Source organism: Ips typographus, linkage group LG16 (assembly GCF_016097725.1).
Source record: "Ips typographus isolate SLU linkage group LG16, UJ_Ityp_2.0, whole genome shotgun sequence".
NCBI classification, from domain to species: domain Eukaryota; kingdom Metazoa; phylum Arthropoda; class Insecta; order Coleoptera; family Curculionidae; genus Ips; species Ips typographus.
In genome coordinates this window covers 142,494-169,404 of record NC_138437.1, presented here as the reverse complement: position 1 = coordinate 169,404, position 26,911 = coordinate 142,494, and the positions used below count along the sequence as shown (strand labels likewise).

At 34.2% G+C, this 26,911-nt stretch overlaps 1 protein-coding gene and 1 long non-coding RNA gene across 6 annotated transcripts in view; one reads left to right on the top strand and one right to left on the bottom strand.

Annotated features, from left to right (window-relative positions):
* Positions 1-8,611: 8,611 nt before the first annotated feature.
* Positions 8,612-26,911, top strand: part of LOC145738627 (uncharacterized) — a 44,931-nt gene continuing 26,631 nt past the window's right edge. For 2 of the 5 annotated variants that reach the window (XR_014180824.1, XM_081993517.1), the window contains exons 1-2: positions 8,614-9,040; positions 19,281-19,358. Coding sequence is in view for 4 of the 5 variants with exons in the window: in XM_081993517.1 (XP_081849643.1) it covers positions 19,316-19,358 (43 nt within the window). In the remaining variant the exon portion in view is untranslated. Of the gene's footprint in view, positions 9,041-19,280; positions 19,359-26,911 lie in introns of all 5 variants that reach the window. The other 3 variants (XM_081993518.1, XM_081993519.1, XM_081993521.1) reach the window with 3 other exon arrangements.
* LOC145738857 (uncharacterized) lies at positions 20,214-23,164 on the bottom strand. Its single transcript, XR_014180877.1, has 3 exons — positions 23,076-23,164; positions 22,601-23,032; positions 20,214-20,257 (listed from the first exon to the last, which is right to left on the bottom strand). It is a non-coding gene; the product is annotated as an uncharacterized LOC145738857 (long non-coding RNA).

Sequence of the window (26,911 nt, the reverse complement as noted above, 5' to 3'; positions counted from 1 at the left end):
ATCTCTCTCTCTCTTATTCTAGCCAAAGTCTGATTTACTCCAAAGTGTCCTCCTCCGCGACTGTCATGTAGTTCTCGCAGCACATTCTCTTTGCAGGAATTGGGCACTATTGTTTGGTAAACAAAGCGTTTTCCGTCTGGAACTTCCCATTTGCGAGTAATTAAGTCATCTCGCAGTCGAAGCGAATTCCACTGGAGGAACCAGTAACCCGTTACTGTTGGACCATATCTGGAAATCTGTTGCCAATCCGGTTTCAATCCTTCTCCAACATTTGTTCTAATGTCCTGATTTCGTCGGCACTGCGGGTTTGGAGAACAAGACCGCTGTCTGCAATTCCTGCTATAGTGTCCTGTGCGTCCACATCGATAACACTCCACTCTAGTGATCGGGCGTGATCGTTCTAACTGTGTGGACTGACCATTTCTTGATGCTGCCATTTGTTGCACTAATTGGCCAACCATTGATTTAATTTAATTTATTAATGTAGCAACATGATCGGCTGGCGGTACTCTCTCCTCTTGAATAATCACGGCCCTGATCTCTGGCTTTAAGTCATTGCACGCAGCTTCAACTTCCAGCGCTCGAACCAGTAATTCGCTGCTGTTGCTTCCTTTGAACATCTTCAGCATTTGCTTTACCTCCGGATCTCGAATCCCTTCCACAAAATACTGTGCCACAAATTCTTCTTGGATTTCATCCGGGACGGCTGGGTGAGCCAGATGCACAAGGCGACGAATTTCGGCTTCAAACTCTTGTAAATTTTCACCAGTTTTCTGCAGTCTTGCCTTTAATTGTGTTTGATACACTCCTTTCCTATGCTGATCCCCATAATGACGTTCTAATGCAGCTACTAATGCTTCATAGTTGCTTTGTTGTGTGATAGGCATAGTCTGTAACAGCTCCAATGCAGGTCTTCGTAGTGCTACTACTAGTGCTACAGCCATTTCCTCGTTACTCCATCCATTTGCATTTGCAGCGGCCTCAAATTGGAGTTGGTACGTTCCCCATGAAGTTTGACCGTCGTATGTGGGAGGCTTGATCTTGTTGAGCCCGTTTCCGGTGATCACTGTAGAGCTGGCTCCTCTGATGTCAATTTTCCGCTCTAAGTCGCGTAGCTTTATCTCGACATCATTCTGAATTTTATTAATGTCCTCCCGAACATCATTCTGAATTTTATTGAGACTATGGGTTACATAATCTTGAATTTCTGTCTTGGTCCCCGCTAGAACGTCCAGTATTTCTACGTTACGCTTTTCTTGCCGCTCTCTGTCTTCTTGTCGAATTCTTTCTTCGTCTTCTTTGTCTTGTTGTCGAATCCTTTCTTCTTGTTGTCGAATTCTTTTTTGTTCTTCCTTGCCTTTTTGTCGAATCCTTTCTTGTTCTTCTTTGTCTCGTTGTCGAATCTCTTCTTGTTTTTCAAGCCATTCGTTTCATTTCATTCGTTCATTTGCCATAATAGCTGCAAGTCGGGCCTCCATAATTGCACTTTGACGTCTTGTTATTGGCATAAAATATCCCGGTTCTGAACACAAGTCTCTAACCCGAAGTTTAGTTCAAATTCACGTCGCACTGAAGTCTGATCGCACTTTTTCCGTGGGTTTACACAAAGTCAATTTAACTCAACAAGAAATAAATTTATTTACACTTCAAAACACTCCGTACAATAATTAATTCAGCTACCAAAAACACTACTACAATTCCACAATTATTCTACTCTTTAAACTTCACCGCGTTTCCAAAATCCACTACTGATCCACCGTCGAGACCGCTTCTTTTATATTCGGCAAACCACGTTCTAGAATTGGTCGAACAAGAAAGGTACTTTGAAATTTATTGACTCCTAGTAAAGAGAAGGAAATAATGAATATTTTACGGCTTTCAATGGTGGAACTACAAAGGTTTCATGAATCTTATTGGCATCTAGAACAATGAAGGAAATGTAAGTGAAAACAAAACTCAGAGTCACTTACACTCACTACTCCACTGTGGGAATATGGACTACTACTTTTCAATGAAGGAAATAATCAGTTTGGAACCGCTCTCATTGGCCGAACTAAATAGGTTCCTTAAGTTTATGGGCTCCTAGTAAAATGAAGGAAATAATCAGTTTGAAACGGCTCTCATTGGTCGAACTAAAAAGGTTCCTTAATTTTCTGCGCTCCTAGTAAAATGAAGGAAATAATCAGTTTGGAACGGCTCTCATTGGTCGAACAAGAAAGGTTCTTTGAATTTTATTGACTCCTAGTAAAATGAAGGAAAAATAAATATTTTACGCCTTTGAATGGTGGAACTGAGGAATGAGGTTCTCATTCACCTTGAACGTACTTCGAGAGAGTGTGAAAGTCAAAAAGTTTTAAACATTTAAGGGTCGTCCCGACTCAGGGCTAATGAAGCCCTTTTAGTTTTAGTTTAGTTGTAAGTTTTCATGTCTGAATTTTTTCTCCAAAATAAGATTTGTTAATGTTTCAAATTTTCTCCATGTCTAACCAACAAACCTGGGTCTTGCTATCTCGTCCTTTCTAAAAAGACAGCAGGCGCTCACGTTTTTTCATCTAAGCTCCTGCTGATGGGCACTTATGCGCTCGAAACATGTCGAGCAGTATCCTCTCAGTAACATTTGAGGACTTTATAAATTTATTGTGGAAAAGGCTGTGTGGTTAATCACCCCTTTACATTCGTACTTACACCTCCACTGTGAGAAAATGGACTACTTCTTTACCTGGAACAAGAAAGGTTTCTTTAATTTTAGTGACTCCTAATGAAATGAAGGAAATAATCAATTTGGAACGGCTCCCATTGGTCGAACTAAAAAGGTTTTTTAAGTTTATGGGCTCCCAATAAAATTAAGGAAATAATCAGTTTGGAACGACTCTCATTGGTCGAACTAAAAAAGTTTTTTAAGTTTATGGGTTCCCAGTAAAATGAAGGAAATAATCAGTTTGGAAAGGCTCTCATTGGTCGAACAAGAAAGGTTCTTTGAATTTTATTGACTCCTAGTGAAATGAAGAAAATAATGAATATTTTAAGGGTTTTATTGGTGGAACTTTAAAGGTTTCTTGAATACTGCTAATTATAGAAATTTTGGTAGAACGTAAAATTTATTAAAATAATAACCGATCCATTAAAAAAAATGGTGGTGCATGTCGTTAGCCTGAAGACCTAGGTCCTAAAATTTCGAAACGATCATCAAGAGATAGACTTTTTAACCTTACGTCATATTCCAAAATTCCATATTTGTAGCTTTTACCTGGCAGAAAAAGGTAGACCGTTCTGAAACATTTGGAATACTCTGTATTTGCATACTGTTATCATGGCTGCCTTATACCCAAGCCTAACAAATATTTATCATTTTATACATACTGAGGCACTTACTTTGGTTTTCTAAAAATATCACTATTTGTACAGGAAAAAATAGTTAAAAGTCACTGAAGCACAAGAACAGAACATTGAAGTGTCTCCATTAACTGCATGGATATACACATACGTTTCGTTTAGAAATAACGTTCAATGGAGTTATTAGATTAGTTAATTAGATTTCCGTGTCCAAGAGCACCCTGGACATAGGAGATTAACATGGGAAAACAGTTTTGATTTTTTTTGCGCCTGTACGGTTCATTTAATGGAAAAACGCTTTAGATAAAAGTTGTAGAGCACATTTTCGGCTATCAACTTGTAATTTTTTTAATACCGTAGATTTGACCATTAAGACGAAAAACGGATCTAAAATTCGGAAATTTTAAATCTCGCGCCAAGCGGTCGTTAAAGAAAGTTTATATCCGGCCGTGCTACCAACCTTTCAAGATCATAACAAATCGCTGTCAGTCATTCTGTAATCAAAATATTCAAAACAAGTTTATTTAGTAATAATTTTGAGGTACTACCCACATAATGCAAATAAAATAAAAATAAATCGTGATAAAGATACTTTATCAGTAGCCACAGCCCAAAAATCTGGTAAGTTGCAGTTATAACCTCAGTCAATGTCTCTACCCAACTTATTTGCTTTGTAGCAAACTTCTTTAAGAGAACACTTGTTTTGCTTGCAAATATTTAATAAAGACGACCGAATCCTATCCACCGATCCACCTATCTCAAGCCTCTTCTTAACAGTTCAAACGATTTAAAGTGATGAAAACAGTGGACAATGAAACCTGCCAGATCTTTGAAGATAAGTTGCTTTACTATACAGGCACCACAAAAGAGGGCAAATACTTTCCTCAAAAATGATTTCGTGTCCTATGTGACTGCTGTTTTATTGTATCCTTCTGTTTTGTAGTGTTATCAACACACCATAGTGTTGAAGTGGTTTTATATTGTATGATCTTAATAAAAAGGCATTTTTTATAACTGATTATCAATGTTTTTTCCCTAGTTCTACAGGATAAGGTAAGTACTGATATTTAATTAGCTTTATTAGTTGTCTTGATCATCATTCACCTACAAAAATACTTGTAAAATGTCTACTAACCAAAAATAGTTTATTTGCAAGTAATGTGTAACTCGAGTTCACATTTGATTGGTAAAGGTATGTCCTGTGAAATGGTGTATTGAATTAGACGCAAATTGTTTCTCTTTAGAGGCTTTCAATCACTACATTTCACCTACCTTTGCTAATTTGGAACTCCACTGTTATCCAAACAGACATTAGGTTAGTTAGACAAAGTTGTTTTTAGCATAGTTTGTATGGTGAAAGGTTCACCCACTCACACTCAATCTGTGCAACAATCACTGTTTATGTGGTAAGACCAGTTTTCTTTGCCACCTATTGTACCTAAGCTTTTCACTTGAGGAAAATGTATACTGTACTTTGAACTGTGAATAAATAATACAAACGTTCAGTGTACAAAGTTTTATTTGGATCAATTGAGTGTGTGGAAAAAAGAACACAATTATAATGTTGTTAATAAACCTAGAATAGAACAGCAGAACAGGTCATGTAGATAGCTCAATTGAAAAGTTGGTTTTTCGATTATACCTACCCATATACAAAAACTTTTTTCTGCTCCTAAAGGGATATTGGTTCATTCCTTAACAGTTTAGAGAACGGATAAGTGGGCAAGTGCCAACGGTTGAACGAATACAAAATCCTAGACAATCTTCAGCGTGCGTAAAGAAATAGACCAATCACAGACAATCTTCAGCGTGCGTAAAGAAATGTAAAGTGTTCAATTAAAGAATAAAAACATCTACTTTATTATATGTTAAAGCAAATGATACAAACTTACAATTTACAATGAATCAAATCCATTCAACATCTCAACCTAAAAGACGAAGTTAATCAGCTGTCACCCGGTGACAATCCGGGACACTTCACGGGACAAAGTGATAATGTAAACACGGAAACGTTTCGAACATTGAGAGTTTATTTGTGTGAAATTTGGTAAGTAATTCCCATTAGTCGTAGAAAAAATTGCCTGTAAAACTCGGATGAACTGTCCATATCGCCCTCGTCCGATTGAGCACTCCGCCTTCGGCGTCGTTGAGATTTAAAAGTCAGATATCAACACTGAATCATTTTTAGTTACAACACTGATGAAGGCCCTCACTGATGATAGTCCATGAAGTTAAGCACACTGAAGCTAAATCACATCACTTTTGAAGGAAGTATTTGGCCCCTTTGTTGTTGTCCCTGTACAGGGTGCTGCATTCTCGATGGTTTTACGGGGTACAGAGAAAACGGTAATAGATAGAAAAAAAGTAGCATACATGTTCTGATCTCTTTTTCTGAGCTGAGATGACTGGCGAAAAGTGGGCGGCGCAAGCTTCTTTTGTTTCAAAGATACGGGGGGTTTTTCATTTGCTCTTAAAGTTATCAAAAAAGGAAGAAAGGTTCCCGGTAGAAGTTTTCATCTAGAATCCAATGGCGTAGTCAGTTTTTTTCTATTCCGTTTAGTTTCTGACATATGACAGTAAGTTACATTTTTTTAAATGGAACATCCTATATATTTTTACGTCATTTAATTCTGTTGATTTTTACCTTTTCAATAGTGTATTACAACATATAAGTTTGTGGAGGTTAATCCTGTTATTTTAAAAAAAGACCTTTGCTAAGCTAAAAAAAGGCCAATATCTAAAATACCAAACAAAATCGGAAATCATATAAACTGACACATCAGAAAATTAAATATTTTTAATAAATCTTATTAAAAATCTAAGTTACAAACAGTTCTACCGTCACTTTAATAAGAAAAGTGGCTATTTCTATTTTCTACTATTTTTAAGGTAGAAGTTGAAAAAACTGTTTATAAACGACGTGTAACATGTTAATATGAACATAGCCAAATTTTTGTTTGGCTCAAAAGTTTGCCAAATTTTGTCAGAAACTAAACGTAATAGAAAAAAACTGACTACGCCATTGGATTCTACATGAAAACTTCTACCGGAAGCCGTTTTTCCTTTTTTGATAACTTAAATAGCAAATGAAATACAGAGGAGGTTCCAAAATGACTAATTTTCAAAAGCCCCCCGTATCTTTGAAACAAAAGAAGTTTGCGCAGCCCACTCTTCGCCAGTCATCTCAGCTCAGAAAAAGAGATCGGAACACGTATGCTACTTTTTTTCTATCTATTACCGTTTTCTCTGTACCCCGTAAAACCATCGAAAATGCAGCACCCTGTACAGTAGGAAAGTTACCTTCAAAGATTCATTGTCCACTGTGTTCATCACTTTAAATCGTTTGGTAGTGTTATGAAGAGGCTTGAGATAGGTGATTCGGTTCTCTTCAATAAATATTTGCAGGCAAAACCAGTGTTTTCTTAAAGAACTTTGCTACAAAATCAATAAGTTGGGTAGACACATTGAATGAGGTTATAAATGCAACTTACCAGATTTTTGGGCTGTGGCTACTGATAAAGTATTTTTATCACGATTTATTTTTATTTTCTTTGCATTATGTGGGTAGTAACTCAAAATTATTACTAAATAAACTTGTTTTGAATGTTTTGGTTACAGAATGACTGACAGCGATTTGTTATGATTTTGAAAGGTTGGTAGCAAGGCCGGATTTATGGTAATTGTGGGTCTGTACCTGTAAATGTAAGATTTGGCGTACCTCAGGGAACCGTGTTGGGAACATTACTGTTTCTATTGTACATAAACGATTTAGTCGGTAGTATTAATAAATGTAAAACTGTTTTGTTTGCTGATGATACAATGCTTTATATAACGGGTAAAGATTTACGTCAAATGGAAAATGATATGAACGATGAACTCAGTAATTTGTTTAAATGGTTGTGCGAGAATAAGCTGAGTTTGAATACAACTAAATCTAAGTTTTGTTTGTTCGCCAAAAAGTCAAGAATAAATGCTATAAATTTTGAGAACATTAATATCTCTGTAAATGGGGAAAATATTGGTCACAGTAATGAAGTAAAGTATCTAGGTGTGATTTTGGATTCTAGTTTGAGTTTTCATAGCCACGTGGATTATGTTATGAGAAAATTCTCAAAAAAGGTTGATTTTCTGTCAAGAGTAGGTACAAGTTTGTCGATGAGCACAAAATTATCACTATACAACGCCATTGCGCTTCCTCATTTACAATTTTGTTCAACTTTATTGGTTAATTTGCCACAATACAAACTTGACCAATTGGAAAAAAACCCAAAATAGAGCATTGAGAATCATTCTAAAGTGCAATCGTTGTACTCCCTTTAAATCAATGTTAAATGTTTTAAATATACTGTCCGTTAGACAAAGACTTGAGTTCAACATGCATTTGTTTGTATTTAAGCTGAAGCACAACTTGTTACCTGAATATATCTGTGATAGATTAAAACTTTTTAAGGATATTCATAAGTATAGTACTAGAAAGTGCACTGATTTTATATTGCAGAAATGTAGCACTAGTCGAATGCAAAAATCTGTTTTGTATAGGGGCACAAGTGATTTTAACAAGTTGCCGGTACACATAAAGAACTGTGATAACTTAAACCAATTTAAGACTCTTTTTAGATTATATGTAATTAGCGAATTGTGGTGTTATATGGAGTTTGTTATATTTATTATCTTTCTTTTATCTGTTTTTATATGTAGCACACTTGCTAAATAAATAAACATTATTATTATTATTATATAAACTTTCCTTAACGACCGCTTGGCGCGAGATTTAAAATTTCCGAATTTTAGAGCCGTTTTGGTTAAATTAATGGTCAAATCTACGATATTGAAAAAATTACAAGTTGATAGCCGAAAATGTGCTCTACAACTTTTATCTAAAGCGTTTTTGTATTAAATACAGTACAGGCGCAAAAAAATCAAAACCGTTTTCTCATGTTAATCTCCTACGTTCAGGGTGCTCTTGGACACCTGGTATATTTTGTGGAGATCGACTCTAAGTTTCGTTTCTACTATTAAACTTATGTTCAGTTGCGTTTATACAGGGTCTCCAAATTGATTATTACTTAAAAGTTGGAAAGTACATAAAAAATAATATAAACCATGTTTAAAAAGTGCCGACTACCTCTCTTCTCCCTCTTAAACAACCATCAAGCGATCGATTTTTTAACTTTGCAGCCTTCATTTTGTAGAAAAAGATACACCTTTCCGGAATACATACATTTGGAATACCCTGTATAATATTTAGGTGACCCGTTAAGTTAGAATGTATCCGTGAAGTTAAAGAAAGCCGTTTCAATACGCGTACAACAATGTAAACAAACTACTTTTTACTATATTGAGGGTGCCACATTCCGACTACAAAAAATATTTTGCATATATTGCTAGATTGAAGTTAAGAAGTGTGGTTTTCTTATATAAATAGTTAATTTTTGTGTGTGTAACTTACGGTGATATTCCTAAAGGTGAAAATAGGTTTATTTCACTCACTTATTTTTTATAAATTTTAACTTTTATTAAATTACATTAACAAAGTTTAAATAAAGTAGTGACCTTCAGACGTCTCTTTGAAATGTGTAAAAATTCTAAACATAATTTAACAGAGTGGGTGAAGTGAGCAACTTCTAGATCTAGCCAGTCCGATGTCTCATTAGTTCACTTATAAAAGTAAAAAGTTGGGTTTTAATCTCAGAAACAGTGGTTTCGGGTAAGTCAACAATAAAGTAAATTTTTTAATTTTATTTGTTTCGGGAAAGACTAAAACGTGTTAGAAAGTTTAAGTTAAAGTTAAAAAATATAAGTTTTTTAATGGAATTTGATGCATTGCGTTCGGAGTCACATGTTTCTTAATAGATTTTCAGATTTTCTATTGTCTATTTGACGGTTAAAATATTGACAGAAACATACAAGCCGTTTTATTCTATCTCAAAATTGTCCAAAGGTTATGACACTCAAAAATCTGAAATGTCATTCTTCAAACGTCAACATCCGAAAATTTTACAAGACTTTATCTAGACTACTTGGTCTAGATAATTTTTGTTCTAATCAGTTTTTCTCTAAATGTTAACACTTTCTACACCTACTCATTATGACAACATATCAATTTCAATTGCTTAATCTATAAAAATTAAAAAAAAACATACACTAAGTGTAATTTTTTGACAAGTGTGGCACATAATTAGTTTCGGGAGGTCTGTAGCTACTAAAAAACGAAATAAAAAGTTTAGGTCCGTATTTGAAAAATTGAAGTTGATGATGGTATATAAAAGTGTCTCCAGAAGGTGCCATTGATTTTCCAAAAAATCCAAAAAATCAAACATAAAGTGATAAAACAATAAAATAGAAAAAAAAAGAAAAGAAATTTGACTTTTTTGGTTTTTGTCGGATATCTACGGAATTAATGAAAATATTTTAATTTTTTTTCCAAATTATGGAGCAATAAAATGCGCAACTTTGCTAGCATGTAATGCTAATGTATCGAATTTTTTAACACCCTGTATAATACAAGGTGATCCAATTTAAATGTCAATGATTCACCATTCAATAGCCCACCAAAACTAAGTTGACATATTTTCCTGAAAAATGCTGTACTTCAAATTTCAGTTTAAAAAATCGGTTTCTTGTCATAAATGTCAGGCCGTTGGAGCAATTTTAATCACATTTGGAACAAGTACTTAAGAAATTAACTCTCATTATATGATATTAATGACGTGTGTCGAAACTGTCCAGCGGCGTAGACACAGCAAGATGGTTTTCAATTGTCTGGCTTATGCTCTACGTCACTGAATACTTTTACAAAAAAACAGTTTCTTTTACTTTACTTGTTGAATTTGAAAAAATAAGTATCTTTTATAAAATTCCGATTTAAAACTTTTACGAGATAATTGAGTTATTACGTTTAAAGACCAACCCAACCCAACTTAAAAATTGTCTTGGAAACGGTGAAAACTAACTTAAAAGGCGTAAAAATGTGTTTGTAGCCAGTTTTCATAGTTTCCTCTTCTTCTTCTTATGCATATTCACTAATGAGGCTTTCCGCTGTTCGTAAGCCAGTCCACTGTCTTATGTTACGCAGCCACGACATCTTCTTCCTCATAGTCATAGTTTCCAGACAAATTGAAAGACTTTAGTCTTGAAAATTGACTTGGAAACTGTGAAAATTGACTTGAGAGGCATAAAAAGTGTCTTTGTAACTCTGAAAGCCAGTTGGTACATTGTCCATAGTTTTGAAAATGTCATTTCAAGCTTCTTCACTATTAAATTCACACATTTAAACCTTGAAAATTGACTTGGACACCAAAAAGTGACTCTGAACCAATTAAAAGTGACATCAGAAGCTTAAAATTTGCATTTGAAGTAAGTTTTTATAATTTGAAAACACATTTCAATATTTTTGTCTTGAAAATAGTCTTAAATACAGGATATTGACAATAGATTCATGAAAATTGACTTGAAGACTACCTTTTCAAGTTTTTTTACTTTGCCTTTCATTTTCTTAGGACTCTGGACTATTTTTTGGGTTTTAAATCTACTTTCAGCTAGGAAATGGAGTTTCAAGGCTATATTCACCAAATTTTTGACACAGCAGACCTAAAAATCAATTTTTACATTTTCCATAGTCACTATTAAATTGACTTCTAGACACTTCAGTGTTAAAAATTCGAGCATTTTCTAAAAATCTAGACTATTTTTAGTGCCTTATGGCTATTTTCAGCATGAAAACCGAGTTTTAAGGCTCTTCAGGATCTTCACAAAATGTTTTACTTATCATGCCTGAAAGCTAGTTTGTACACTGTCCATAATTTTGAAAATGTCATTTCAAGCTTCTTCACTATTAAATTCACACATTTAAACCTTGAAAATTGACTTGGACACCAAAAAGTGACTCTGCACCAATTAAAAGTGACATCAGAAGCGTTAAATTTGCATTTGAAGTAATTTTTTATAATTTGAAAAGACATTTCAATATTTTAGTCTTGAAAATAGTCTTAAATACAGGATATTGACAATAGATTCATGAAAATTGACTTGAAGACTAACTTCAAACTTTTTTACTTTGCCTTTCATTTTCTTTGGACTCTGGACTATTTTTAGGGCTTTAAATCTGCTTTCAGCTTGGAAATGGAGTTTCAAGGCTATCTTCACCAAGTTTTTGACATAGCAGACCTAAAAATCAATTTTTACATTTTCCATAGTCACTATTAAATTGACTTCTAGACACTTCAGGGTTAAAAATTCTAGCATTTCCTAAAAATCTAGACTGTTTTTAGCGCTTTAAGGCTGTTTTCAGCATGAAAATCGAGTTTTAAGGCTCTTCAAGATCTTCACAAAATTTTTGACTTATCATGCCTGAAAGCTAGTTTGTACACTGTCCATAATTTTGAAAATGTCATTTCAAGCTTCTTCACTATTAAATTCACACATTTAAACCTTGAAAATTGACTTGGACACCAAAAAGTGACTCTGCACCAATTAAAAGTGACATCAGAAGCGTTAAATTTGCATTTGAAGTAATTTTTTATAATTTGAAAAGACATTTCAATATTTTAGTCTTGAAAATAGTCTTAAATACAGGATATTGACAATAGATTAATGAAAATTGACTTGAAGACTAACTTCAAACTTTTTTACTTTGCCTTTCATTTTCTTTGGACTCTGGACTATTTTTAGGGCTTTAAATCTGCTTTCAGCTTGGAAATGGAGTTTCAAGGCTATCTTCACCAAGTTTTTGACATAGCAGACCTAAAAATCAATTTTTACATTTTCCATAGTCACTATTAAATTGACTTCTAGACACTTCAGGGTTAAAAATTCTAGCATTTCCTAAAAATCTAGACTGTTTTTAGCGCTTTAAGGCTGTTTTCAGCATGAAAATCGAGTTTTAAGGCTCTTCAAGATCTTCACAAAATTTTTGACTTATCATGCCTGAAAGCTAGTTTGTACACTGTCCATAATCTTGAAAATGTCATTTCAAGCTTCTTCACTATTAAATTGACTTTTACAATCATCGATGCAAAAAATTGGAGTATTTCTATGAAATTCGGACTGTTTTTAGTGCTATAAGACTGAAAAATCGAGTTTAAAACTATTTATAATAGTAAGAGTTAACTTTCAGACTCTTCAGTGATGAAAGTAAAAAATGTTGGCACTAAATGCTACGATATTCGTCTTGAACACTCATTTTTAGAATTGGATTAGTGCGAAAATATAATTTGGACTTTTACCAGCGTTTAACTGAATTCTTGTTTTAATCTAGAAAATTGAGTTATACACCAATTAAAGTTCTAGACATAGACTTTTGGACTCTCTTTAGTATAATCTATCCTTATCTATCTAGCCTTAAAAGAAAACTTTTAGACTATTTTTAGCAGTAAAAAATGAGTTTTATGAGCAACAATCTTGTCTTGATTTCCGGAGTGTTTTTAGTGCTTGAAATCCAGTTTCAGACAGTTGACAATGGATTTCAGTCTGAAAAAACTAATTTTAAAACTATTCTTAGGAGTTGGATTCTCACAAGTCTTGAATGATCAGTTTTACACTACTTGAACGCCAATAAAAATTAGTCCAAAAATCCTGTCAAAAATTAATTCGTAAACCTCACAGATAACCAGATTTGAATCCTTTTGAACCATTTTAAAGTAAAAAATACAATAACCCAAGAAGACATTTTTCTCAATTTTGAATAATATTCAGTGAGCGTAGAAATAGAGCGGGAAAATGATGACTATCGAACACATCTAAACATTTTTAACAAATGTCATTGACATCACAGAACGAGTATTAATTTCATAAGTATTTGTTGCAAATTTGATCAAAATTGGCCCAACGGTCTGACAGATATAGCAAAAAACCCGATTTTTATGAACTGAAATTTGAAGGTGTCTGTGTCTTCCTTAGGAAGCGTTCTTCATGAACATGACATAATGCAGGTCAACTTATTTTTTGATGGGCTATCGATTAGTGAATAATTATTGACACTTAAAACTGGACCACCCTGTATATATAATAATTTAATTATTTAACAACTTTATACTGTCGCTGAATAATTTCCATTTCTTTTCCTCTTCTATTTCCATATCTAGAAAATGTTGAGTTTGACCTAGACTTTTAGGATGAAAATGTTGATTTGTGTAATTAGTATATCATCTACATAGAGTAATATCCATTTGTATAAAAGCAACAATCATGTTTTGACCTTTCTGAATGCATGCTTATGATCTAATGCAAATTTATAAATGGGTTATTACACATTTCGGTGTAATGATTCTATTTATTTTTCAATACACATTATCTGGTAAAGTAGCTTCAGACCATGTTTGTAATTTATTATGTGACTCTTATATTTAGTCAATTCCTGCTTTCCATTCTCTCTTCCATTCCTTTATGTTAACTGCTTCTTTATAAGTGTACGGGCAATTTTTCGTAGACAGTAAACAAAAGGCTTAATAGATTTTATATTCCTCTACTCTAAATGCTTGGGCTTTGCTACTTTTCTTCTTGATCTTGTATATTGGTCCATATCTCTGTATTTCATCTGCTTTATTTTCATTTTCTAATCACTTCTGAAAAATTTAAATTAATCCATTATTTTCTTCACAGTTATAAGCGTTTTGGTTAATAGATTCTTCAAAATCTGTTTCTTTTTCTATCTTATTTCCCAATTCTTCATTATTTTGAGTAATTATTACATGAGTCTTTTGCAAATTTGAGTTGTTATTTCCCTTAATTGAGTTATTTTTTATATAATTTGTTTCAGTTTCATCAAATCTTCAAAACATCTCGTTCACACAGTACTTCAATGTTCTCAAAATCCCATAATCTGTATGATCCATTAAAATATCCAATCATTATAGCTAGTTTATATCTTTTCGATAAATTTAAATTGACACACAGACAACTGACAGCTTTCAATTACCGTTTTAATATAAAAATATACGGGATGTTTTCAAAATATTAAAAAAAAAAATATAATAAAAAAATAATAGTATATTAAAAAAAAAAACCAGATAAGATTTTATTGACCGTATGTCAAAATTAAATTTTACACATAAAGTCAATAAAAGCTGTCTAAACCGTGGATAATATAGTTTTTTCCACTATTAACCATATTTTTGATGGTCCTTTTATTGAAAATTTATTATATTATGTGAATATAGTTTATTACCTTCAAAATGACTTCACTCACACATCACCGATTTTTTTGCATATTAGAATGATTGTTTACGGATGATGTATTTACGGAGATTGAAATACAAAAACAAAGTAATTAAAACAAAGTTCAGTATATGAAAAGTATATATTAATACATCTGAAAGAACAATGCATCATTTTCTACAAAACTAATATGGTTTTGGGTCAGCAAGTGGGTGTAAGACTCAAGGCCTCAAAAAAGGTTACAATAATAAATAAAGACCGGACTACCGAAACAATTTCAATTAACAGGGGAGTTTGCCAGGCTGATTCTTCTCAGTGGGAAAATAAAGGTGTACACGTTGATGGCACCTATTGAAACCATTTGCGCTTTGCCGATGGTATAGTACTTGTCAGTTCAGATATCCAGGTGCTTAAGAACATGCTAGAACAACTAAACAAAGCTGCAAATGACGTCGTATTAAAAATTAATTTATCAAAAACAAAAATAATGAGCAAAACCGAGAAAAACATAAGAATAGCGGATACAACTTTGGATATTGTTGATGAAAGAATATCTTAGTCATGTCATTAAAAGGGGAAAAGAAAACCAAACAGTGGAGATAAAACGAAGAATCAAACTGACATGGATAGCATTTGGAAAACTGAGTCATATAGTTAAAATCCCTGATATCCCTATAAACCTTAAACGAACGGTCTCCAACGCATCCATCCTGCCTGTCACAACATATGGTCTTGAGACGAAGGCTCTAACCAAGAGTACACTAACAACCTGAGTATAATGGGCCATGGAACGGGCAATGCTCGGCGATAGTTTATGAGCTAAAATCCGTAACGAAGAAATAAAAAGAAGAACAAAGGTAGTGGACACAATAGAGCGAGTCGCGGAGCTTAAGTGGCAATGGGTTGGGCATGTCGCCAGACTAAGTGTGGACAGATGGGTATCAAAGCTTGTACACTGGAGACCACGGCAAACAAAGAGGAGTGTCGACAGGCCACAGAGGAGATGGTTGGATGATGTGAAAACAATAGCGGGAGGAAGATGGCACCATACAGCGAAAGACAGAACAGCATGGAAACAAATGAAAGAGGCCTTTGTTCAGGAGAGGACAGAAAATGGCTGATAAAGAAGAAGAAACACAATGTTCTCAGTGGTCGTTTTCTGAGCCCTACCTTAGACTTTCTTCGGCTTTTAAAAGTTTTCAAACGTTTTCAAGCTTAGTTTTTGCCTGAAATTTATTGAAATCCTACTACTGTGGAGGATTACGTGCATTTTAATTGCTTTCACATATCCTTAAAACTTCTCTAACCATCCCCGAGGTACTTAATTGGTTACTTCCAGAGACAGGTAAATATAAACACCTAATAATGGGTCGGTGGGCTAAACTAACTTTCTATTTTAACTTTATGTATTACCTAGTCGTTCTTAGGAGTATCAGATTAAAATGCACTATTTCTCTACAGGAAACATGTTTATCCCAAATTCCTGTAGTTTTCCGACCATGAAACACAAACGAAGGCAAAATCTTTAAAAACGAATACTGATAACTCGACAAAGAACATACACGAAATTTTAAGACATCAGTTACCATAGATTTGTTTACACGGATTGGTTGTGTTTTCTTCAACCTCAAAGGTGATGTAAATACATCTATGTACAGCACCCTCTGCCGGCCTCCGAATGAGAGACAACCTAATTTATCTGTGTGGAAATACTTGAAGCTGATGATGAGGCTGAGGTAGATACTGTTATCCTTTTTCCACCTGACGATGGAGGAATTACAGATGAGGAAAGCGGCGAAGAGGATGAAGCGGATGTCAATCATTTGTCTGGCAGAATTCTCCATTTGGAAGTAGAATTAAAGTTTACAAGTAGGTGTAAAGCTGACGTTGAAGACGATATCTATAATAACCGATTTCAATTGGTCGGAAGATATACGGATGAACTAATTTGTAAAACCGGAGATCCTAATTTTACAGCTGTAGACTGGTTTGAGCTTTTATTTTCGAAAGAAGTAGTATAGTTGAAATGTCAAATTTGTACGCACAGCAGAGAAACCATTCACTAAACCTGACTGAGAAGGAAGTAAAAGTATACATAGCCGTATTACTTACTCCTAACCGGATATTTGACTCCACAAACTCTTCGCATGTACTGGGAAATAAAGTCCGATACCAATAATGAGGCGGTAGCCAATGCCATTCGTAGAAACAGGTTTCTCGAAATTCATCAATATTTGCATTTGAGTGATACCACAAATCTACCAGAAAATGATAAGTTTGGTAAAGTAAGAAAACATCTTGTCACTCTTGATTTTGTTTAGAACTATAAAAAAGTCGCATTGCTGTTGATGAGAGTATGGTGCCCTACTATGGCAGACGCGACACAAAAAAATATACACGGTAAATCTATTAGGTTTGAATATAAGTTGTGGTCGGCAGCCTCAGAAATGGGTTTGTGATTTGTTTCTTACCATATCAAGGAGCAAAGACGGCGTTGCTAAAGTATCAATATCAATATGGACTAGGTGCCGCTGTAGTGTTAGAGTTTGAGTCGAGACTACCTAAGCCTTAGCGCCATATGACTTTTGCTTTGATAACTTTTTTACTAGTTTTAAGCTATTAGATGTTTTGTCACAGAATAACAACGGAGGAACAGGAACAATTCCGAAAAATCACCTTAGGCGATGTCCTCTAGCTAAGAGTAAGAGATTGAAGAAGAAAAGAAGGCAGGTTTTCCTTCAAAGTTGAATCAAAATTAATGACTTTGAAGTGGCATGATAATAGCCATAATAGCATTGTTACTCTAGCGACACACTTCTATAACGTAAGACCTATTCAAAAAGTTGACCGAATTGGTTCTGTACGAAAAAAAAGATCAAAACTTCAAGTAGCTTGTCCAGCATACATGGCCGGTGTGAATCGCTTTGATGAAAATGCGAATCATCTCCAGAGGACGAAAATAAAGAAGAAGAAAAACTAGTTAGTTAGTTGTAACGTGAGTGGGTATATTCTGCCCTCCACCGCGACCGCAGGTCTATTGTGGCTCACACATAAGTTAAAGCTCATCCAGAATACTCGACTCCCTGAGGAACCGAATAACTGCTCTGGATGAGAGGTTGTCCAGGTGTCCTGGGCGTACATCCCATAGTTCAAATATGGAAGACCTGGAGTTGGCCAGAGCCGGACAGCGGCACAGTAGGTGCGCGACCGACTCGTCATCTTCCATACACCAGCGGCATTCGGCGTCTTCCGCCAGGCCTATCCGGTGCATATGAGCCCTTAGCTGACAGTGACCGGCGTACAGCGCCGTCACTGCCCTCAGGTGTGGTCTACTGAGTTGTAGGAGATTGTTGGTCCTGTTCTTAGAGGGCCCCCTGATAAACTCCTTGGAGTGAGCCAACCCTGTAGTTCTCAGCCATAGGTCGGAGTGTTCCTGATAACACCACCAAGAAAATCTAACTAACTGTCAATTTCGTCGAATTATTGTGAATACCTACTTACAATAATATGAAACTCTTCCACAGGAAAACCAGTCATGTGGATCATTAGTAACACAAAGAGCTCTTCCTGGAGTAAAATTTAGTGAAACCCCTGAAAAGCATAGTCAGGAAAGTTGTACTCAAAGAAGATGTGGTCTATGTCATCAAAGAACACGTATTATGTGCAAGCAGTGCAAAGTGGGTTTGCACATTCATTGTTGATCTCAGTTCCACAGCCAATGAATCAATTCATCGTTTCTTTAGTTCTAAGGCTGTTTTGGTTTGTACAACTATATTCATAATTTTCTGCTCAGTTCACCCCAAGGTAACATATTTTTTTTGCAAAAAAAATATAACATAAATAACGGTGTTTACTTTTCATTATTGCCTTATTTTCAATAATTGTGCGATTATTTCCTTCCTATCAATTTTGACCAATCGCTATCAAGAATTAGTATAACAAATGTAAATTTTAAGTGGAAAAATCACTTGACAACTGTCAACTAAGCTGTCAGCAGTTTTTCCGGAAAAAAAAATCGAAAAAATTTCACACTCCTCACAGCAACATAAAGAATAGTGTTACCCTTTCTAGCTTGAAAGTTATTGTTCTTATTAATTATTGTTCTTATTGGTTTAATTAAAATATTATGTTTATTTAACTCAGGAAATAATCTTACCAAATATCCCTCGTGCATCTAATTTTTCCTGTGGAAAAATTGGAATACTCGTTTCTAAGTAGTTTGTTTTAACAAATAGCATGAGCGAGAGTGGTTTTAAATCCTTAGAAACTCGTTTTTCCGAATTTTTCCGGAAAAATTAAATGCACTAAGGATATTACCCCCGAAAAATCAACTCGATTTTTTATTACAAATTCATATGGGCATTGAAGTTAAACATCGGAATTTTCAAAATTTGGAAGGCTGTAGCAGGCAAACGGTTGTTGTTGGGACCAAATGTTCCTGTCTTACTTTTCTGAAAATTTTCAAAAAACCAAAAAAGTTTAGAAAATCTTTAATTGCTTAAGATAAATATCTCGAAATCGACAAAATTTACAGAGAAACTTTTTAGAATAAAAATTGTCGAGATCAAGTAGCAGAATCGAAAAATGGTATCAGTTATTAGGGTTGTCGAAACGAAAATCCGTTTTTGTCACTGATTTCATGTAGATGTGGCAACGCTAGTATCTCAAAGATATTCTGGATATGATTTTTTCACTCTTTAATTTTTCTCCTGCAAGTCTCTATGTTGGATATATCCCCAACTTCAACAACTAATTTGTCTTGCTAAACCATTTTATTTTATTCAACATTACAGGTCCAGAGACGTAAAAAAGAAAAAAAATTTAAAAGATGGGTAGAAGAAGAAAAAAGGGAAGGAAAGCCCAAGTAATAGGTAAGTCCATCAAACATTTCTAATAGGAACTTTGTTCAATGTGGTAAAGAGCAATCAAAATGGCATTGCGATTGACTATATTTTCAAAGAAATAACTAAGGTAACTTTGGAATTTTGAAGCGAGGCCATACTTGTTTTCTCGTTAACTTACTAAGCAGGGACCGAGGAGCAAATTTCATATGAAACTTTTTTGTCAATTTATTTACGTTACAATTAATTTATATATCAACTAACTAATCACTCGATTTAAATGCATTGGGATGAGTTTTCTTAATGAAAACATAGCTAAATGGTGTCTAAACCATCTCACGAAAACTCCATCTCTATAAATCTCGTGTGATGCTAGTTGACAAGTGTTTTGACATTGACAAACATTCCAAACCTTTATTGGATACTTAAATTTTTTGTGAACATTAACCTTTTCTGTCAGAATGCCGAACAACGCTCTCTAGTGGCGACTTGTGGAAGTAAGAAGCTTTTATTTTCATAATATTTGTAGCCTATTTTCAACAAGCGCAAGTTTGATAAAATTGGTGATGAAGGGCAATGAAAGGGGTAATTGTATAAACACTCGGATTGAAGTTTAAATAATTTATTTACCAGATAGTAGTAAAAAACGTATAACGAGAATAGGACATTGCCCGCCAATATGTCAACAACAACATTAACCTATTTTAACTTAGACACTTACTGACTGACAACTGTCAACGATGACGGTGTTGCCGATTGTACATAAGAATGTTTTCATTGTTATCAACACGCCCCTTCAATGAAAAACATTCTTATGTTTTTAAATATCCCTTTTAACATAAGAATACAAATTTAGCTGAGGTACAACATTTTCAAATTGTAACTTAGGTAACCCTTTGGTAAAAATGTCAGCTATTTGTTCTTCACATCTAATATACCAGGTGTCCAAGAGCACCCTGGACATAGGAAATTAACATGGGAAAACGGTTTTGATTTTTTTGCGCCTGTACGGTTCATTTAATGGAAAAATGCTTTAGATAAAACTTGTAGAGCACATTTTCGGCTATCAACTAATTTTTTCAATACCGTAGATTTGACGATTAAGACGAAAAACGGATTTAAAATTCGGAAATTTTAAATCTCGCGCCAAGCGGTCGTTAAGGAAAGTTTATATCCGGCCGTGCTACCAACCTTTCTAAATCATAACAAATCGCTGTCAGTCATTCGGTAATCAAAACTCAAAACAAGTTTATTTAGTAATAATTTTGAGTTACTACACAAATAATGCAAAGAAAATAAAAAGAAATCGTGATAAAAATACTTTATCAGTAGCCACAGCCCAAAAATCTGGTAAGTTGCATTTATAACCTCATTCAATGTCTCTACTCAACTTATTTACTTTGTAGCAAAATTCTTTAAAAAAACACTGGTTTTGCTTGCAAATATTGAATGAGGGTGACCGAATCACCTATCTCAAGCCTCTTAATAACACTACCAAACGGTTTAAAGTGATGAAAACAGTGGACAATGAAGCCAGATCTTTGAAGATAAGTTTTCTACTGTACAGGGACAACAACAAAGGGGCCAAATACTTCCTTCAAAAGTGGTGTGATTTAGCTTCAATGTGCTTAACTTCATGGACTATCACCAGCGAGGGTCTTCATCAGTGTTGCAACTAAAACTTAAAATGATTCAGTGTTGATATCTGACTTAAATCTCAAAATTTGATATGACTGAAATGTGAAGAATCTTAAACTGGCTATAAAACCTCTGAGAAACCCCTTCTAGGAACAGAATATGGACTTACACAGTCAAATTATCAGTCAGGTGACAAAAGTTTTTGTATATGGGTAGGTATTGTCAAAAAAACAACTTTTCAATTGAGCTATCTAAATGAGCTGTTCTATTCTAGGTTTAGGTATTAACATTATAATTGTGTTCTTTTTTCCACACACTCAATTGTTCCAAATAAAACTTTGTACACTGAACCTTTGTATTAATTATTTATTCACAGTTCAAGGTATGGTAGGTAAGGTAGTATACATTTTCTTCAAGTGAAAAGCTTAGGTACAATAGGTGGCAAAGATAACTGGTCTTACCACATAAACAGTGATTGTTCCACAGATTGAGTGTGAGTGGGTGTACCTTTTACCATACAAGCTATGCTAAAAACAACTTTGTCTTACTAACCTAATGTTTGTTTGGATAATAGTGGAGTTCCAAATTAGCAAAGGTAGGTGAAATGAAATTGAAAGTCTCTAAAGAGAAACCATTTGCTTCTAATTCAATACACCATTTCACAGGACATACCTTTACTAATCAAATGTGAACTCGAGTTACACATTACTTGCAAATAAACTCCTTTTGGTTAGTAGACATTTTACAAGTATCCTTGTAGGTGAATGATGTTCAAGTTAACTACTAGAGCTAATTAAATATCAGTACTTACCTTACCCTGTAGAACTAGGGAAAAAACATTGATAATCAGTTATAAAAAATGCCTTTTTATTAACATCATACAATATAAAACCACTTAAACACTATGGTGTGTTGATAACACTACAAAACAGAAGGATAGAATAAAACTAGCAGTCCCATAGGTCACTAAATTGCATCACTTTTGAGGGAAGTATTTGCCCTCCTTTGTGGTCCTTGTATAGTAAAGCAACTTTTCTTAAAACATCTGCAGGCCTTCCTAGTCCATTGTTTTTATCACTTTAAATCGTTTGGTAGTGTTATGAAGAGGCTTGAGATAGGTGATTCCGTCATCCTCATTAAATATTTACAAGCAAAACCAGTGTTTTCTTAAAGAATTTTGCTACAAAGTAAATAAGAGTAGAGACATTGAATGAGGTTATAAACGCAACCTACCAGATTTTTGGGCTGGGGCTACTGATAAAGTATTTTTATCACGATTTATTTGTATTTTATTTGTAGTAACTTAAAATTATTACTAAATAAACTTGTTTTGAATGTTTTGATTACAGAATAACTGACAGCGATTTGTTATGATTTTGAAAGGTTGGTAGCACGACCGGATATAAAATTTCCTTAACGACCGCTTGGCGCGAGATTTAAAATTTACGAATTTTAGATCCGTTTTTCGTCTTAATGGTCAAATCTACGGTATTGAAAAAATTACAAGTTGATAGCGGAAAATGTGCTCTACAACTTTTATCTAAAGCGTTTTTCCAATAAATAAACCGTACAGGCGCAAAAAAATTAAAACTATTTTCCCATGTTAATCTCCTATGTCCAGGGTGCTCTTGGACACCTGGTATGTAATTTTAACAATGCTATTATTAATTTGTTCTTTAATAAAGCAACTTTTTATCTCTAAATGTTTAACTCGTCGATTGTTTTCTGGACTATTAGCTATTTTAATCGCTGACTGTCTTCCAAAATATTGACTATAATATTTCCAGAAAATAAACCGAAATCTCTTACAAGTTTCCTTATCCAACAAGCTTCTGACACACATTTGCCAACGCTATAAATTCTGCCTCTGTGGATGAAATTGACACAGCCTGTTGTTTTCTACTACTACTACTTTGCCCATAATATTGGACAATCAAATAGCTTGAATATATTACCTGTGGTTGACTTGCGATCCATTGCATTGCCCCCCCAGTCTGCATCAACATATCCACGGAGTAACTCAAAATTATCATTTATAACAAAACACAACTTAAAATCTAAAGTTCCTTTTGCATAGCGAAGAATGCGTTTAAGTGATTTTTACAAAACTTTATTCGCAGAACTTTGATACCTACTTAACATTGATACACTGAAGCACAAATCAGGCCTTGAACCAGAAACTGCATACAATAAACTTCCGATAATTTGTCGATAAATAGGTGTTTTAACAGAGTTACAATCAGACATTCCATGTTTCTCTAAAATTTTAACAAGATATTCTCTTTGATCAAATGTAACTATACCTGTTTTTAAGTTATAATTAGTGTGAATACTTAGGTAGTCAGAAATTATTCCTAAACTTTTCATTTTAAAATTTATGTTAAAAGTTTTTTTAAGATGTTCAACCTCTAACTCATTCGTACCGACAATAAGAATAGCGTCAACATACAATAAAATATACATTTTATAAGCTTCAGTTATTTTACATTAAAGGCAAAAATCATTTTCTGACCGGACAAAACCTATTTTACACATTAAAGCATCAAATTTTCTATTCCAACATTTTAGAGATTTCTTAAGTCCATATATTGATTTATTTAGCTTACATACAGTTGAACTGGGTGCCTTGGTTTGCCCTGGCAGTGACATGGCACTCTTCTGAGATGTCACCGTGCAGAAAGGCATTCCATTTGAAAAACTGGTACCCTTAGTCTACAAGCTATAACTAACCAAATCCTAAAAGTACACAATTTTGCTACTGGTGAGAAAACATTATCATATATTTGACTATCTAAATTTTGCTGAAAGCCACGTGCAACTAATCTGTCCTTATACTGACCATCACTTTTAATTTTCAGTACCCACTTGCTTTCAATGATATTTTTGTCTTTTGGATATGGAACCACAGTCCAGGTGTTATTTTCTAACAATGATTCCATTTCCTTGTCTACTGCTGCTTTCCACTTGTGTGCATTGTTATATCCCATGTGACTGGTTCTTCTTTATGTTTAAGACATAATCTGTAGAAGTCTTTCATTCATTCAGGTTATTTAATAATTCTACCTCGTCTATCCATATTTACATGTTCGATGTGGATTATGTTCAGGACTATTCAAGTTGGTAGAGCTTTCTGTTGATACAGAAACACTGGTTAAATTGTCATGTGTTTCATTTACACTATGTTTATCAGTGAGAGTTTGAGTTGTTGACTGTGAAAGATCATCAAGATCCTCTGTTGGTTCTTCAACTTCAAGGTCGTCTGAAGTCTGCTCATCCATGTGAGCAGAACAGTCTCCTCAACCTCTTCATCGACATTTAACTCTCTATCAACATTTTTGTAATTTGGTTTTATTTCAGGCTCAATTACTATGTCACGATGAATATTCACTTCATCATTATAACCAACAAAAATTTCTTTTTTTGTTTTAGCATCTAGTTTTAACCGCTTTTGTTTTGGTACATGAACATATACATCCGAACCGAAAACTTTAAAGAAGTATATATCAAACTTTTGTCCTCGCCATACTTCATAAGTAGTTTTTTGACCATCTTGACTAAGACCTACTCTATTTAGAACAAAAACAACTGTATTCATTGCTTCTGCCCAAAATTTTTTGTCTAAATTCTTGCTATAAAGAAGTGTCCGCGCCCCTTCAACTAAAGTTCTGTTATCTCTCTCAACCTTACCATTTTGTTCAGGTGTATACGCACACGTTCTTTCATGTCTAATTTCGTACTTGTTGAGTAACAATCTTACATCTTGATTGGAAAATTCTAACCCATTATCAGTTCTTAAGGTCAGTATTTTCTTTCCTGTCTGAGTGTAAAACCATTTAATGTACTGATCTAACTTATTTTTGGTTTCAGATTTATATTTCAAAAAATAAACCACACTAAAATTGGAATAGTCATCTTTCAACAACAGAAAATATTTAGTTAGTCCTATAGAGGGCACTTCAAAGAGTCCACACAAGTCTGCATGAATAAGTTGTCCAATTTCTTTAGTTTTAGTGGTATTTGCTGGGAAAGAAAGTCTGTGTTGTTTTCCACTCAAACAACTTTTACAAAATAATTTAAAGTCTGCTTGATATTGAATATTATGAGTTTTTAAAATGTTTTTTACCGCATTAAAATTAATGTGTACAAGCTTACTGTGCCAATCAGTTACACTTTCAACCAAGTTACAGAATGATTTTTCAGCAGGACACATTTCACATTTTTTAAAAGTCAATTTGAAAACCCTCTCGTACTGCTGTTGCTCTAACACGTCCGCTTTTGTCCACTAACTCACTTTTGTTTTGGTCCGACTTCAACCAGAACCCTTTATCTAAGGCTTTTCCGACAGAAAATAAGTTTATTTTGAATTGTGGAATAAACAACACATCATTTAACTCCGTTTTTAACCACTCTTGTCCATTCCAGGCTTCCAAAAGAACTTTTCCAATTCCAGACACTTTGATACTGGTACCATCACCCATTTCAACTATTTTTTTGACTGAACTGTCTAAATCCACAAACTGTTTTTTGTCAAAACACATGTGATCACTGGCACCACTGTCTAAACACCATTCACTGTCTTGAAAAGTGGCATGTCTTAATAGTGCTGCTGCTTTAGAAGAGTCATCAATTTTTAGTGTGTTAATAAAAGCATTTGACAGTTTTTCATGGTCCTCTTTCTTTTTTAGAAACCAACAATCATTTGCTATATGTCCTAGTTTCTTACAAAATCGACACTTTTTAGTATTCCTACCATCCTTGTTTTTAAAACACTGTTTCTTTACATGACCTAGCTTTCCACATAGGAAACACTTGGGTTTTCTTTGATTTCCTGCTTGAGTCTCACTTTTTCCAGCCGCTAGTCACTGCTTGATAAGATTGCTTCAATCTTTCCTCCTCAAACAACAAACGAGTAGTCAGCTCTTTTAAAGTTTGTTGATCTAGTGGTGAAGACTCCCAAGCACTCACAAAGTGTTTTAAATTATCTGTTAAAGCCATTAATATCTTTGTTATGACCATTTTTTCACTAATCTCCTCTCCTAGTTGTTTTAAATTGGATTTAATTTCTTCCAATTGCGAAATAAATTCAGCTATCCCACCATTTTTAAATTCTAAGGAGAAAAACTTCTGCTGCAATAAATGGATACTCACTTGGGACTTTTGTTCAAAAACTGAGGTTAGTTTCTCCCACATTTGTGCAGATGTATTGCAGGATAAAATGTTTGTCAATATCCTCTCCTCTACTCGGGTGGCTATAATCTCTTGTGCCTTGGCTCTGCGATCCCATTCACCATTATCTGGAGTGTTCGGCTTTGGAGTAAACCCCATGGTAATATCATACTATCCCTTTGACTTAAACATAATCAAAGTTTGGAATTTCCAGGTAATCCAGTTTTCCGAAGTCAATCGCTATGTTTGTACACCTCCGGTATGCTTTATTTTTACGTATTTCCTGGTACACCTGACTTTTTACCACAATCCGCCCCAAAAATGCCGGTTAGAACACTTTTAGGTTATGATTTTTCTTTATCACTTTAATACAATTACCACTTGCCTGGGCCCATAACCTGATGAAAGCATATAAAGTAATAACGCAATAAAAGGGGTAATTGTATAAACAATCGGATTGAAGTTTAAAGAATTTATTTAACAGATAATATTAAAGAACGTATAACGAGAATAGGACATTGCCCGCCAATATGCCAACAACAACATTAACCTATTTTAACTTAATGACTTATGACACTGACTGACAACTGTCAGCGATGCCGGTGTTGCCGATTGTACATAAGAATGTTTTCATTGTTATCAACAATCGGCTTAAGCTTTTCAAATGTACAGGGTTTATTTAGTACTGAAAATTTTAGATACATTAAAAATCTTCAAACAAGAAAGGTTCAGCTTAGCAGCGACTTCTTTAATAAGGTACCTATTATTTTTATTAGATT